At 38.4% G+C, this 12242-nt stretch overlaps 1 protein-coding gene across 1 annotated transcript in view; it reads left to right on the forward strand.

Moving 5' to 3' along the window:
• Window positions 1–1451: 1451 nt before the first annotated feature.
• The window catches only part of TOPBP1 (topoisomerase (DNA) II binding protein 1), a 74341-nt gene continuing 63550 nt past the window's right edge, over window positions 1452–12242 (forward strand). Inside the window, exons 1-8 of the mRNA XM_011970226.1 lie at window positions 1452–1601; window positions 2274–2364; window positions 4249–4383; window positions 5413–5556; window positions 6488–6669; window positions 7859–8055; window positions 10065–10244; window positions 10964–11130. Coding sequence (XP_011825616.1) covers window positions 2281–2364; window positions 4249–4383; window positions 5413–5556; window positions 6488–6669; window positions 7859–8055; window positions 10065–10244; window positions 10964–11130 — 1089 coding nt within the window. The 5' untranslated portion in view covers window positions 1452–1601; window positions 2274–2280. The remainder of the gene's footprint in view (window positions 1602–2273; window positions 2365–4248; window positions 4384–5412; window positions 5557–6487; window positions 6670–7858; window positions 8056–10064; window positions 10245–10963; window positions 11131–12242) is intronic.

Raw genomic sequence — 12242 nt, forward strand, 5'->3', positions numbered from 1 at the left:
AAATAAATAAACAAAAAATGAATGATAGAAATTTATTAAAGCATAGTAAGACAGATTTTATTCAGGACCATCAGGATACGTATAGCAACCATGGCAATGGGATGCCGAATTAGGAGAAAGAGAGTGGGCTCAACTTTAAATACAGCATGGGCAAGTGGGAATTTATAGCCAAGGAACAAAAGTTTGGAGTCACTGGATACAATATTACTAAGAAGGAACTTCAGGAGTAAAGGGGTTTCTTGCTGAAAATAGATGTCATCAGACATCACCTAAGGATGGTAGAGGATGAGGAACCTGATCAGATATTGAGCGTGGAGGGTTCTAACTGGATTTTCCAAGGAAATACACAGATAAACCTACGAGAAAGTTGAGGAGTCTGACTAAAGTTTGGCCAAGCAAAGAATCCTTGTCACCTTCCATCGTTGTATTCAAACACTTAAGACTCAAGCTGCTCACTACTATCTTTAGGCTCTAAAGAGAAAAGAAAAACAAAAACGATCAAGGGACATGGCATTATACTTTTACATTAGTAAATCCAAAGTCATTTTCTCAATCTCAGCAGTCAAGAATAAAATGATCCGCATTAGTATAGTGGCTAGAAGATTTTATAAAATAAGAAAAAAATATTTTTAAAGAATAAAATGAAAAGAAGCAACAACTAATCAGTTTACCACTAGTTACCACTGAGCTAAGGTTTTGCAGGCCCATTTTACCCCCTCTCCCTTTGCTCTCTGCCATTTGAACCTTAGGTTCAGTCCTAGAATCTCCCCAGTACGAGGCAGATGCAGAGAAAGAGAACGGAGATGTCCACTGAAGGGGAGGAGGAGAGGAGACCATTGAGGATCTTGGCAAAGACATTAGCTGTGTAGTAAGTCATCCTTTCTTCCCTTGCCATCTTGTGGCTGTGTTAGGCAGTGATTCTATTCCTGCTGTGTTGGAGGGAAACCACCCAGTCCGTAGTCAGAAGACCTGGATGCAGTTATTAATTCTACCACTTACTAGCCATGTGCCCTTGAACCCATCATTTAACTTCCTCCGTTTTTACATCTGCAAAATGGAACTACCACTATTTGCCTCAAGGAATTGTTTTGGATAATACGTTTTTCCGTGCATACCTGGTATAAGGCAGGTATAAAGTAAGTACATCTATTGAGGACATCCTTTCTTTCCGTGGCTTTTTTAACAGTAAAGGAGTATTCCTGGCCTGTGGTCCTACCTCTTGAACCGACGGCGCTGGGCCTACTCGCCGCGGAGAGCAGGCCTGCCCAGCAAAGCTCTAACCCAAGGGATCCGGCCCAAGCTTTCCCTGAATCCCTACCGCCCACGGACCGCTCACCTCCACTTTTGACATTTCCGCTCTCCTGCCGCAGCTGCGGATGGCGTCACTTCCACCGGAAAAGGCGAGCGCAGCCGCGCGGTTGGCGCGAAAGTCGGTTTCCGTTCTGGGCAATTTCCGGGTTCTCCATCGTTTGCTTTGGGGTAGGGGCGGCGCCGAGTCGGGGGAGGGGGCTGTGCGCCGGGCTGGCGCCCGACCCCAGCCACCGCCCTGCGGGCAGCGCGTCCCCCGACTCGCCGCCCGGAGACCCCGAGGCCCCAACGAGGTAAGTAAGGCGCGGAGTGGGGACGCAGCTCCTCCCCGGCCCCAACTGGGGTTCGCGATGCCTTCTATGGCCTTCAGGACCCTCTTTTCCTGTCCTAGTAACTGGCCCTGGGACTGGCGGGGGGGGCTTTTGAACCTAAAGGACGTGGCTTCCGTGATCCTAGAGCCAGGCCTTTTTCTGGAGCTGGGAACTGGAGCATCTGGCCTTATGCGGAGGCAAAGACCAGGCTAACTGGCTTCCATGTTTATATTTAAAATCTGTTTACTGAGGGGTGAACGAACCTCGCAGGCCGTGGGTATCCGCAGGGACAGATGCACTCTGTGTATCCATAAAACAAGTGCAATTGAATGTCCATTGGCTTAGAGGGCTTAGAGCCTTCATAGCAGGGCCCTCCTCAGTGTATTCAATTCGGGTTAATTTTGCTCTCTGATTTGCAAGGATTGGTGTTGGCATCTTTTTCTTTGGCTTTGCCAAAGAAAACGGAGGAAGTTAAATGATGGGTTCAAGGGCACATTCCAGGGTTTCTTACAAATGCCTTTGACGAATTCACCGGCAGAGCCAGAATGTCTGTCTTTAGGCATTCTTGTCTGCATGGAAAAATAGGTGGGTTAAACATGGAACTTTATACCTAATGTGGTTTTGTTCTTGTTAATGGTTCCTTTATTTTGACAGTTCAGAAATGTCCAGAAATGACAAAGAACCGTTTTTTGTGAAGTTTTTAAAGTCTTCAGACAATTCCAAATGTTTTTTTAAAGCTCTCGAGGTAAGAGTTGAAAACGTCTTAATACCGTAAATTCATTTTCTTGTTTTTAAGTGTTTTTGATTTGTTGGGCTTTATGTCTTAGAAGTAGATATTTCACTTTCATAATAATTTAATAGTCTACGTTAATACAGATATATCATTATTACATATTTTCGAATTGATCTAAGTACATTATTACGTATTTCGGGGGGCTGGAAGTCTTTTATCACATTGCTGTTTAATGTGACTGACCTGCAGTTTTTGGAAATTAAGTTGCTTTCATTTGCCTCCTAACCAGAGTGGTCCTTTGTGTGCTGTAAAAATTCGAGTCAGTCGTATACTGGTCATACTTGAAAATTTTTTGGTTAATTGTTAAAAATTATGTTTTATTATGTACAGTGTGATAATTGGATGATAGTAGAGGTGATGTAGAGCCTTGCTTCTCACAGATCTCAGCAGTATCAGCATGGCCTGGAAGTTTGTTCAAAATGCAGAATCTTGGCCTCCAATCCAGACTCACCACTTAGAATCTGCATTTTTAACAAGATCGTCAGTGTGCATTAAAGTTTGAGAAGCATTTGTAGCAGATTTTTTAAAATTTCATTCATTCAGCAAGTATTTATTGAAGTGTTCATGATTTGATAGGCACTTCTCTAGTACTTGGGATTTATCAGTGATCAGAACAGGCAAAGATTTCTGTTCTCTCAGAGCTTACATTCTAACAGGAGGACATAGACACTAATCAGACATGATAAATTGGGAAGAGAGAAAAGCAAAACAGGTTAAGGGGTTCCAGAGGATGTTTCTTGGGAGTGGGAAGAAAAGGGGGTTATAATTTTAAATAGGGTGCCATCAGGGTAGGCTTTATGGAGGAAAAGATATTTGAGTAAACGTGAAGGAGGTGAGATGCTTTGCAGATATTTGGAGAAGAACGTTTCAGGCAGAGAATGTTATACAGCCCCTGGGAAAGTGTCTGTAGTCTCTATCCAAGTTTAGTGTTCTGTTGTGTAGTAAGTGAGGGATGGGGGAAGAGTGCTAAGGAATGTGTCAGAGAATAATGGTAAAGAGGTCATGTAGGGCCTTGTGGGCCATTTTTCTCTCAGTGGAGAGCTATTGGAGGGTTTCAATCAGAAGAGTAAACATGATCTGACTTACAGTTTTAAAGGGATTACTGTATTTAATATAAGGACCTCAAAATTGGTTCAGAACATTTTTGAGTGCTTACTGGGTGTCAGGATATAGTAGCAAACAAGATACATAACGAAACTTCCAGGGGAGAGAGACAAAAACTATATATATATGTATTTTTAAATAAAATAGACTAGAAGGGTAGAGGAAGGGTATTTGAGAAAGCATGGTTAGGATAGGCATCTCTGGGGAGGTGACATTTAAGCAGACCTGATTGAAGTGGGGGATTAAGTCAGGTGAAAACTTGGAAAAAGAGTATTCCCTGCCGCAAGATCAAGAGCAGAGCGTCTAAATGAGGTTATGGTTGGCTTGTTCCAGGGCAGGCAAGAAAGTGGGAGTGGCTGGAATAGAGTAAGCAAGGGAGACGAGAAGTAGGAGGTAAAGGTGGGAAGATAGGCAGGAACCAGACTGTGTTGTCTTGAAGGCTATAGTAAGAAATGTGGATTTTATTCTGGGTGCGGTGTGAAGACATTAGGTTTTGAGCAGACAGTGACATGATCTGACTTGTATTTTTAAAAAGATTATTAACTGCTGTGTAGAGAACAGATTTAGGGCAAGGAAGGGAAAAAGACCATTTGGGAGCCTTCTGCAGAGGTCTAAGTGAGACATGATGGTGACTTTCAATAGGGAAAAGGCTGCATTTGAGATGGAATTTGAAGAGGACTTAAATACAGGGGAGTCATTTCAGGTACATTCTTATTTTATTTTTTCTTTCAGTCTATAAAAGAATTCCAATCAGAAGAATATCTTCAGATTATTACAGAAGAAGAGGCATTGAAGATAAAGGAGAATGATAGATCACTTTATATCTGTGACCCTTTTAGTGGCATTGTCTTTGATCACCTCAAAAAGGTTTGCTGACTTCTAGTGTGTTCCTTTGGTAGTCTGTTTTATGGTTTATCTTTGCTTCAGTTGACATACATTCTTTGCCGATTATGAAGTATTATGCAACTTATGAGTACATTGGCATTCTTTTGGTTTGGCAAGACCAGGATTGAAAGGCTAATTATGTTACAGTAGGCTTTTTTTTTTTTTTTTGAGACAGCGTCTTGTTCTGTTGCCCAGGCTTTAGTGCAGTGACACGATCTCAGTCCACTGCAACTTCTGCTTCCTTGGTTCAAGTGATTCTTGTGCCTTAGCCTCCTGAATAGCTGGGATTACAGATGTATACCACCACACCTGGCTAGTTTTTGTATTTTTAGTAGAGACGGGGTTTCTCGATGTTGGCCAGGCTGGTCTTGAACTCCTGGGCTCAAGTGATCCTCCCACCTCAGCCTCCCAAAGTATTGGGCTTATAGGTGTAAGCAGTAAGGCAGTTTTGAGTGAAAGGGGCTCTTGAAGTTTCTTTTCTTTTTCTGATATAGGGTCTTACTCTGTCACCCAGGCTGGAGTGCAGTGACGCGATCTCAGCTCACTGCAACCTCTGCCTCCTGGATTCAAGCAATTCTCCTGCCTCAGCCTCCCTAGAGGCTGGGATTACAGGTGCCCACCACTGCACCCGGCTAATTTTTGTATTTTTAGTAGAGACAGAGTTTCACCGTGTTGGCCAGGCTGGTCTGGATCTCCTGACCTCAGGTGATCCACCCCCCTTGGCCTTCTCTGAAGCGCTGGGATTACAGGCGTGAGCCACTGTGCCTGGCCTGAAGTTTATTTCTTTTGATAGTTTGCATTGTTTGATTTGCTTTTGTGTGTGAGTGTTTAATGTATAGTATATCTGAGAAATTATATAGTCGTCTTTATTTTTTTCTTATAACAATTTGCTGATTTTTCCACAGTGATCATCAACTTTGGTAAAGAATTGGTGAATGTTACAAAATGTAATTTGGTAAGACTGGTGGTCTTTTCCTTCTTAACTCATGTAAACTTTTCTCTCTTTCGTAGCTTGGCTGCAGAATTGTTGGTCCACAAGTAGTCATATTTTGTATGCACCACCAGCGATGTGTCCCAAGAGCCGAACATCCAGTTTATAATATGGTTATGTCTGATGTGACCGTATCTTGTACAAGTCTGGAAAAAGAAAAAAGGGTAGATATTGACCTCATCATGATTGAACAATTTATGTATCTCTTATTCTTAATTTTTCACTGCATAGAAGATAAAAGACCTTCCATTTATTGTTCGTGACTTTTAACAAAGTTCACTATACAACCACAGTGTGTATATATGTATACATATACTTTTTTAAGTAAATTGAATATAGAATTTGTTTTGTTGAAAACTGGCTACTTTAAATTTTTGTTTTAATTTAAAAGGACACTCATTTTTTAATCACTTACATTTTTTTCAGCTATAGGTGGACAGCCTTTTAAAAAAAGGATTCTAAATTGCTTGAATTGGGGAGGCGGAGGTTGCAGTGAGCCAACATCACGCCACTGCACTCCAGCCTGGGCGACAGAGCAAGACTTCATCTCGGAAACAAAAAACAAAAATCATTCTGAGAGAGAGCTATAGAAATACATATATATATATATATTTGGGACAAGGTCTTACTGTCACCCATGCTGGATTGCAGTGGCACAATAACAACTCACTACAACCTTGATTTCCTGGGCTCAAGTAATCTTCATGCCTCAGCCTCCTGAGTAGCTGGGACTACAGGCATGCACCACCAAGCCTGGCTAAAACATATATTTATATATTATATAGATACAATTTATGTTGTTAAAAATACACATGTATATTAAAATATATAGAAGCAAAGATTTATACGTGCTCTGTATAATAGTTTAATACATTCATAGAGTTGAAAGGGATAAATATAGGAAAATAATCTTTTTAAAATATAATTCATATTTATCTCCCAAAAAATAATTTGGTTAATTGTTTAACTTTATAATGTTATGTAACACTTAGGTATTCAAACTATCAAAAGCAAAATGTATTTATGAGATCGTGTATAAAAATGGAAGCAATATTGTTTGCTTCAGTATTAATGTGTTCTCTTTTGGGGCTACAGGAAGAAGTTCATAAATATGTACAAATGATGGGCGGACGAGTATACAGAGACCTTAACGTATCAGTAACTCACCTTATTGCGGGAGAAGTTGGTAGCAAAAAATACTTAGTTGCTGCAAACCTGAAGAAACCTATTTTGCTTCCCTCTTGGATAAAAACACTTTGGGAGAAGTCACAAGAGAAGTAAGAAAGACATTTTTATATTTTCTAGATTTGAAAAAATGATGCATTCAGTCATTTTTCGCATGTGATATACTCTTTGGATTTATCATTCAGGGAAAAAAATAGTGTCATTACTGTTTTCTCCAGCGAAAACAGAAGAACAGGATCTACAAGCTCTTATTACCAAGACATAAGTTGACAGGCATAGAATGGGCTAAGGGTTTATCATTAGCTACAGAGTGATAAATGCTTTGGCGATAAAGTTCTCAGCTGTAAATGTTTCTGAAATATTGAGAAAACGAGTTTGGCAATTCTGTAGCTTTTATGTTGCATTATCCTTCAACTCCATTCCCGTGTGTTAAGATAGAGAATAAATTAGTCATTTTGGCAGTTGCATTCCTTCCAAAAAATGGCATATGTAAGGTTGAATATAAACATATGTAAGTCATCAGCTGAGATGTGATCATTTAATAAATGTTAACTGAGCCCATTTTACATATCTGACCCGAGCTAGGCTTTAGTTATATTTAGTAAGCAAAACAGATAGTCACTTCCCTCATGGAGCTTAGAGCTTATTTCAAGGGGCACACTTTAGTTCCCCTGCAACTAGATAAACAACCACAAGACCAAATACCACAGAATTCTATTGGCATATGAATTATATCGGCATTTTTCTGGGCTTGTTTTCAACACCATCCGGCATATCCTAAGTATGTCTCCATGTCAGCAACTCTCATTCCCAATGTGATTACTTCATCAGCACATCTGCCTTGCATGGCAACAGAATAATGATATTTTTGTTGGTATTTTGCCAGAAATCAATTGCTTTTACTTATATAGAATAATGGGAAGATTAAAAAGTTCATTTTTCTAATAGGCAACCAAATTACCTTTGGGTTTTTAAGTAGAGATTCAGACTTACAATTTTGGAAAATATACCACTGTGACCAGCAAGGGCTAGAGTTAAGGAAATGTATATTTTTCCCTTAAAATAGTTTTGAGAGACTGTATCTGAAACAATTACTTTGTGTTAGAGACATGTTATTGAACTCGGTGAGCAATTAGTGTAATTCTGTTTGGTGGTTCTCCTTCGTAAAAAAATGATTTTAAATCCTAAAAAATGAGGAAAGCAATAGTGGTATTTGTGTTGTTTTTCATTATTCTTCTGGTAAATTTAATATTTTCTTTTTTAACCATTTCATTCCCACAGAAAAATAACTAGATACACTGATATAAATATGGAAGATTTCAAGTGTCCTATTTTTCTTGGTTGCATAATCTGTGTGACTGGCTTATGTGGCTTAGACAGGAAGGAAGTTCAGCAACTCACAGTTAAGCATGGAGGTCAATACATGGGACAATTGAAAATGAATGAATGTACACACCTCATTGTGCAAGAACCAAAAGGTAAAACTGTGTTTCACAAAGGGACAAATGAAACATTTTCTCTAGTATTTAGTATTTTATTTGTATTTATTTATTTACTTTGAGATAGAGTCTTGCTCTGTTGCCCAGGCTGGAGGGCAGTGGCACAATCTCAGCTCACTGCAACCTCTGCCTCCCGGGATCAAGTGATTCTCCCAACTCAGCCTCCCGAGTAGCTGGGATTACAGTCACCTGCCATCACGCCTGGATAATTTTTTATTTTTAATAGAGACGAGCCTTCACCATGTTGGCCAGACTGGCCTCTAACTGACCTCAAGCGATCTGCCCACCTCGACCTCCTAAAGTGCTGGGATTCCAAGCATGAGCCACCATGCCCAGCCACTAGTATTTCATATTTTAACATCTTTACAGAACAGCTTTTACTTCTGACATGTCATTAATCTAGTTTGATACTGTTTTCTCTAACATCTTGCAAAGGTAGTTTGGGTCACAATCTATAAACCGATTATATGACTTTCTTTCATATTTATTCAGGTCATTGAGTAAGTATAAAAAAACCAAAAACTTTTAGTGATGTTTTATTTAAGCTTACTTTTGTATCTTTTGATTTTGTAAAAATGTTCCTCACACAATTACCAAATAATGACAAGAAGTTTGGGTAAATAACAGGAAAACTAATAAATATGGCTAATTGGCATTTCTTTCTAATGACTAATTTAAAAAGGCTTAACTTAGTTTTAGTTTGACTGAATGAACTACAAGTTTTAACTGGAAGACACACCTTGCGGAACATGAGGCAGTAAAAAATGAAAAAGACATTACCAACAAGAAAAATTCTTTAAAATTGCTGCTAGGTTTGGTGTTCCATAACATTATTCTGGATGATTTTTTATCAGCACTCTTAAAATATACACAAATTGATAAAAGATGAGTTTTGTTAATGTTTTTATTATTGCCTTTTATATGTGTACCGTGTTTTACTAAGCTACCTAGATTGAGAAGAAATTAAGATTAAATGGTAATTGTCCTTAAGTCAGAACTTTGGGTATGGCCAATTGTGATAGGATCACTGTGAGTAGAGTTGATACTGCTGTTCTTTTTCTGAATCTGAAGACTGTTCATTGTTGATTCTCTCAAGAATGCCAAAAAACATTTCATGTGACATATTGACCTCAATTCCTCTGTGATACTGCTTCAAAAACATTGTGTTAAAGATTTTTAAGGTAATAAAAAGATACATATTTTTAACGTAATTTATCTATTGGCTTATCTATCCTGGACTTTAAGTAGAAGCCTGTTGACATTGAAATAGTCTGTTCAAAGTTAGGATTTATTATATTGCACACATTTACAATTTTCACATTGTACAAGCTGGTTTAAAGAAAGTAAATGATGGAGCCTATATGCAAACCCAAGTCCAGTATTAATTCAGTTACCCCACAGTTGCTCCTGTCTTCCTGCAGTTTGTGTAAAAGATAAACCCTCTCACATGGCATGTGTATTTATACAACACATAGAAAATATAATTAGGCAGTAAGCTAAAATACTACTTTGTAATAAACTATGTAGCATACTGTTTAAGAGTAAGTACTGGTAACTTTAATTTTATTGATAGGTTTTTAAAATAACCTGTTACAGCCAGGTGTAGTTGCTCACGCCTGTAATCCCAGCACTTTAGGAGGCCAAGGTGGGCAGATCACCTGAGGTCAGGAGTTTGAGACCTGGCCAACATGGTGAAATCCCGTCTCTACTAAAAATACAAAAAAATTAACCAGACATAGTGACACGTGTCTGTAATCTTAGCTACTCAGGAGGCTAAGGCAGGAGAATCGCTTGAACCCAGGAGGGAGGTGGAGGTTGCAGTGAGCCAAGATCTCACCACTGCACTCCAGCCTGGGCAACACAGTGAGACCCCATCTCAAAAAAAAAAAAAAATTAACCTGTTATAATTTGAATATTTCTGCAAAGATAGATTTTAATGGTTTTCATTTCTTGGTTTCTCCTGTTTTCTCTCTTTCTTAACGCTACAGGTCAGAAGTATGAGTGTGCCAAGAGATGGAATGTACACTGTGTGACCACGCAGTGGTTTTTTGACAGTATCGAGAAAGGTTTTTGTCAGGATGAATCCATGTACAAGACAGAACCTAGGCCAGAAGCAAAGACTATGCCCAATTCTTCAACTCCTACTGGCCAGATCAACACAATTGATAGTGAGTCTCACTGAGATTAAATATTCTGAAGACAGTCATATTTCTGTGTAATAATCAGTATGTTAATAGAATCACTGAGATAGGGAATTTCTTTTTCTTGTTTGCTATGCTTCTAGGCATAATTGTATAATAGTCAAATTGTGTAAAAAGTTAGTACTGAACTGTTCATAACTTTTTTTTAGAGTGAATGAATGCTTTCTTTTATACCCTGATGTAATGCAAAAGATGATCAAAGAAATTAAGAACAATGGTAGATAGAGGCTTAAGATACAAGTATTAATCTTTTAAACATTACTGACATGCATATATTAATCTTTCCTTAATTTACAGTTTTGCTGCAATTGTTATAGATCGTCTGTATTTGTATAAAAATTAAAACTGTTTCTATTTTGTAGGTGTTGTGTTGGCAAAATGTTTAAAATATTTTTTCAAATGTAAGCCCCTTGGACCTTAAAGTCAGCAACTTCAGATTTTTATGGGAAACAAGACACTATTAGGAAAATGTGTTAAATCTATTTTCATTTAAATAAGATAAGAGGCTTAATTAATTTCATTTTCCCTTTTTATACTTTGCCACTAAGATTTCAGTAAACACGCCTGAATCTTACTTTGGAAGTTGTTTATTGCCCTATATTTGTAAGAAAAGTTAATCCATAGACGATATATAATCACGATTATTTTATCTCCCATAAATTTATACATGTTTTCAAAATATGTAGGTCGTACTCTTTCAGATGTCAGCAATATTTCCAACATAAATGCAAGTTGCATAAGTGAATCAATATGTAATTCACTTAACAGCAAACTGGAGCCTACACTTGAAAATCTAGAAAATCTGGATGTCAGTGCATTTCAAGCACCTGAAGATTTATTAGATGGTTGTCGGGTACGTCTTTATTATATAATACATGCAGTAAGTGATGATATGCATTAGCATTTCCTGGCCTGACTTTGAAGACCCTTCAGAGTTGGGCTTGCTTCTTACTACCTATGTAAACTCTCCACTCTGGCTAAGTAGATGTGCTTACTAGACCATGTCCATCCTTTGGCTGCAAGAGTCCCTCTGCCTGTGAGGTATCTTCCTCTGTTACCTTTTAAAAGTTCATTTCAGGTTTTAACTCTTCTCTGAACCCTCCTAACTACATTAATCTTTCCATCTGCTGTATTTTGAGAGCACTTAGTTTCTGAACGACTTATTGGATTTTTTATTTTTATTTTTTTGAGATAGAGTCTCACTCTGTCGCCCAGACTGGAATACAGTGGCACAATCATAGCGTCCTGTAACCTCGAACTCCTGGGCATCAGCCACCCCTTAGTCCGCAAGCAGTTAGGACTACAGGCATGTGCCACTACAACTGGCTAGTTTTTAAAATTTTTTTGTAGAGACAAGGTCTCACTATGTTGCCCAGGTTTGGACTTTTATTTATAACTATCATCTAAGTGTTTACAGTGTATTAGACACTGTACTGATCATTTTATGTATGTTAATATATATATAAAATCTCATTTAATTCCCACAGATAACTCTAAAATGGATATTATCTTGAGGGTAAGACTTAGAGAATTAAAATTCTTGTTCAGAGTCACACAGAGAGACATTAAGTGGCCAGTTATCTACTCCAAAGTCTGTGTTCCTCACCATTAGAGCCACTGCTTTGTTTGGTATTTCTTGGGCTATTTAATTTTTTAGTATATGAATAATTGTCTTATGAGTTTGTTGATGGAAACATCATATGCTATACTTTTTCGGCTGTCTTAGATTGGAAAACTTAATGTATTCCTATTTGTAGAATGACTTGGCTGTGCATTAATTTTCACAGAGTATCAAAAATTTAACCCTACCTTATTGTTAAGAAGGGAAATTGGAGCTGGGCGTGGTGGCTCATGCCTGTAATCCCAGCACTTTGGGAGGCCCAAGCAGGCAGATATCTGAGGTCAGGAGTTCAAGACCAGCCTGGCCAACATGGTGAAACCCCATCTCTACTAAAAATACAAAAA

Source organism: Mandrillus leucophaeus, unplaced genomic scaffold, assembly GCF_000951045.1.
Source record: "Mandrillus leucophaeus isolate KB7577 unplaced genomic scaffold, Mleu.le_1.0 Scaffold935, whole genome shotgun sequence".
In the NCBI taxonomy this organism is placed as follows: domain Eukaryota; kingdom Metazoa; phylum Chordata; class Mammalia; order Primates; family Cercopithecidae; genus Mandrillus; species Mandrillus leucophaeus.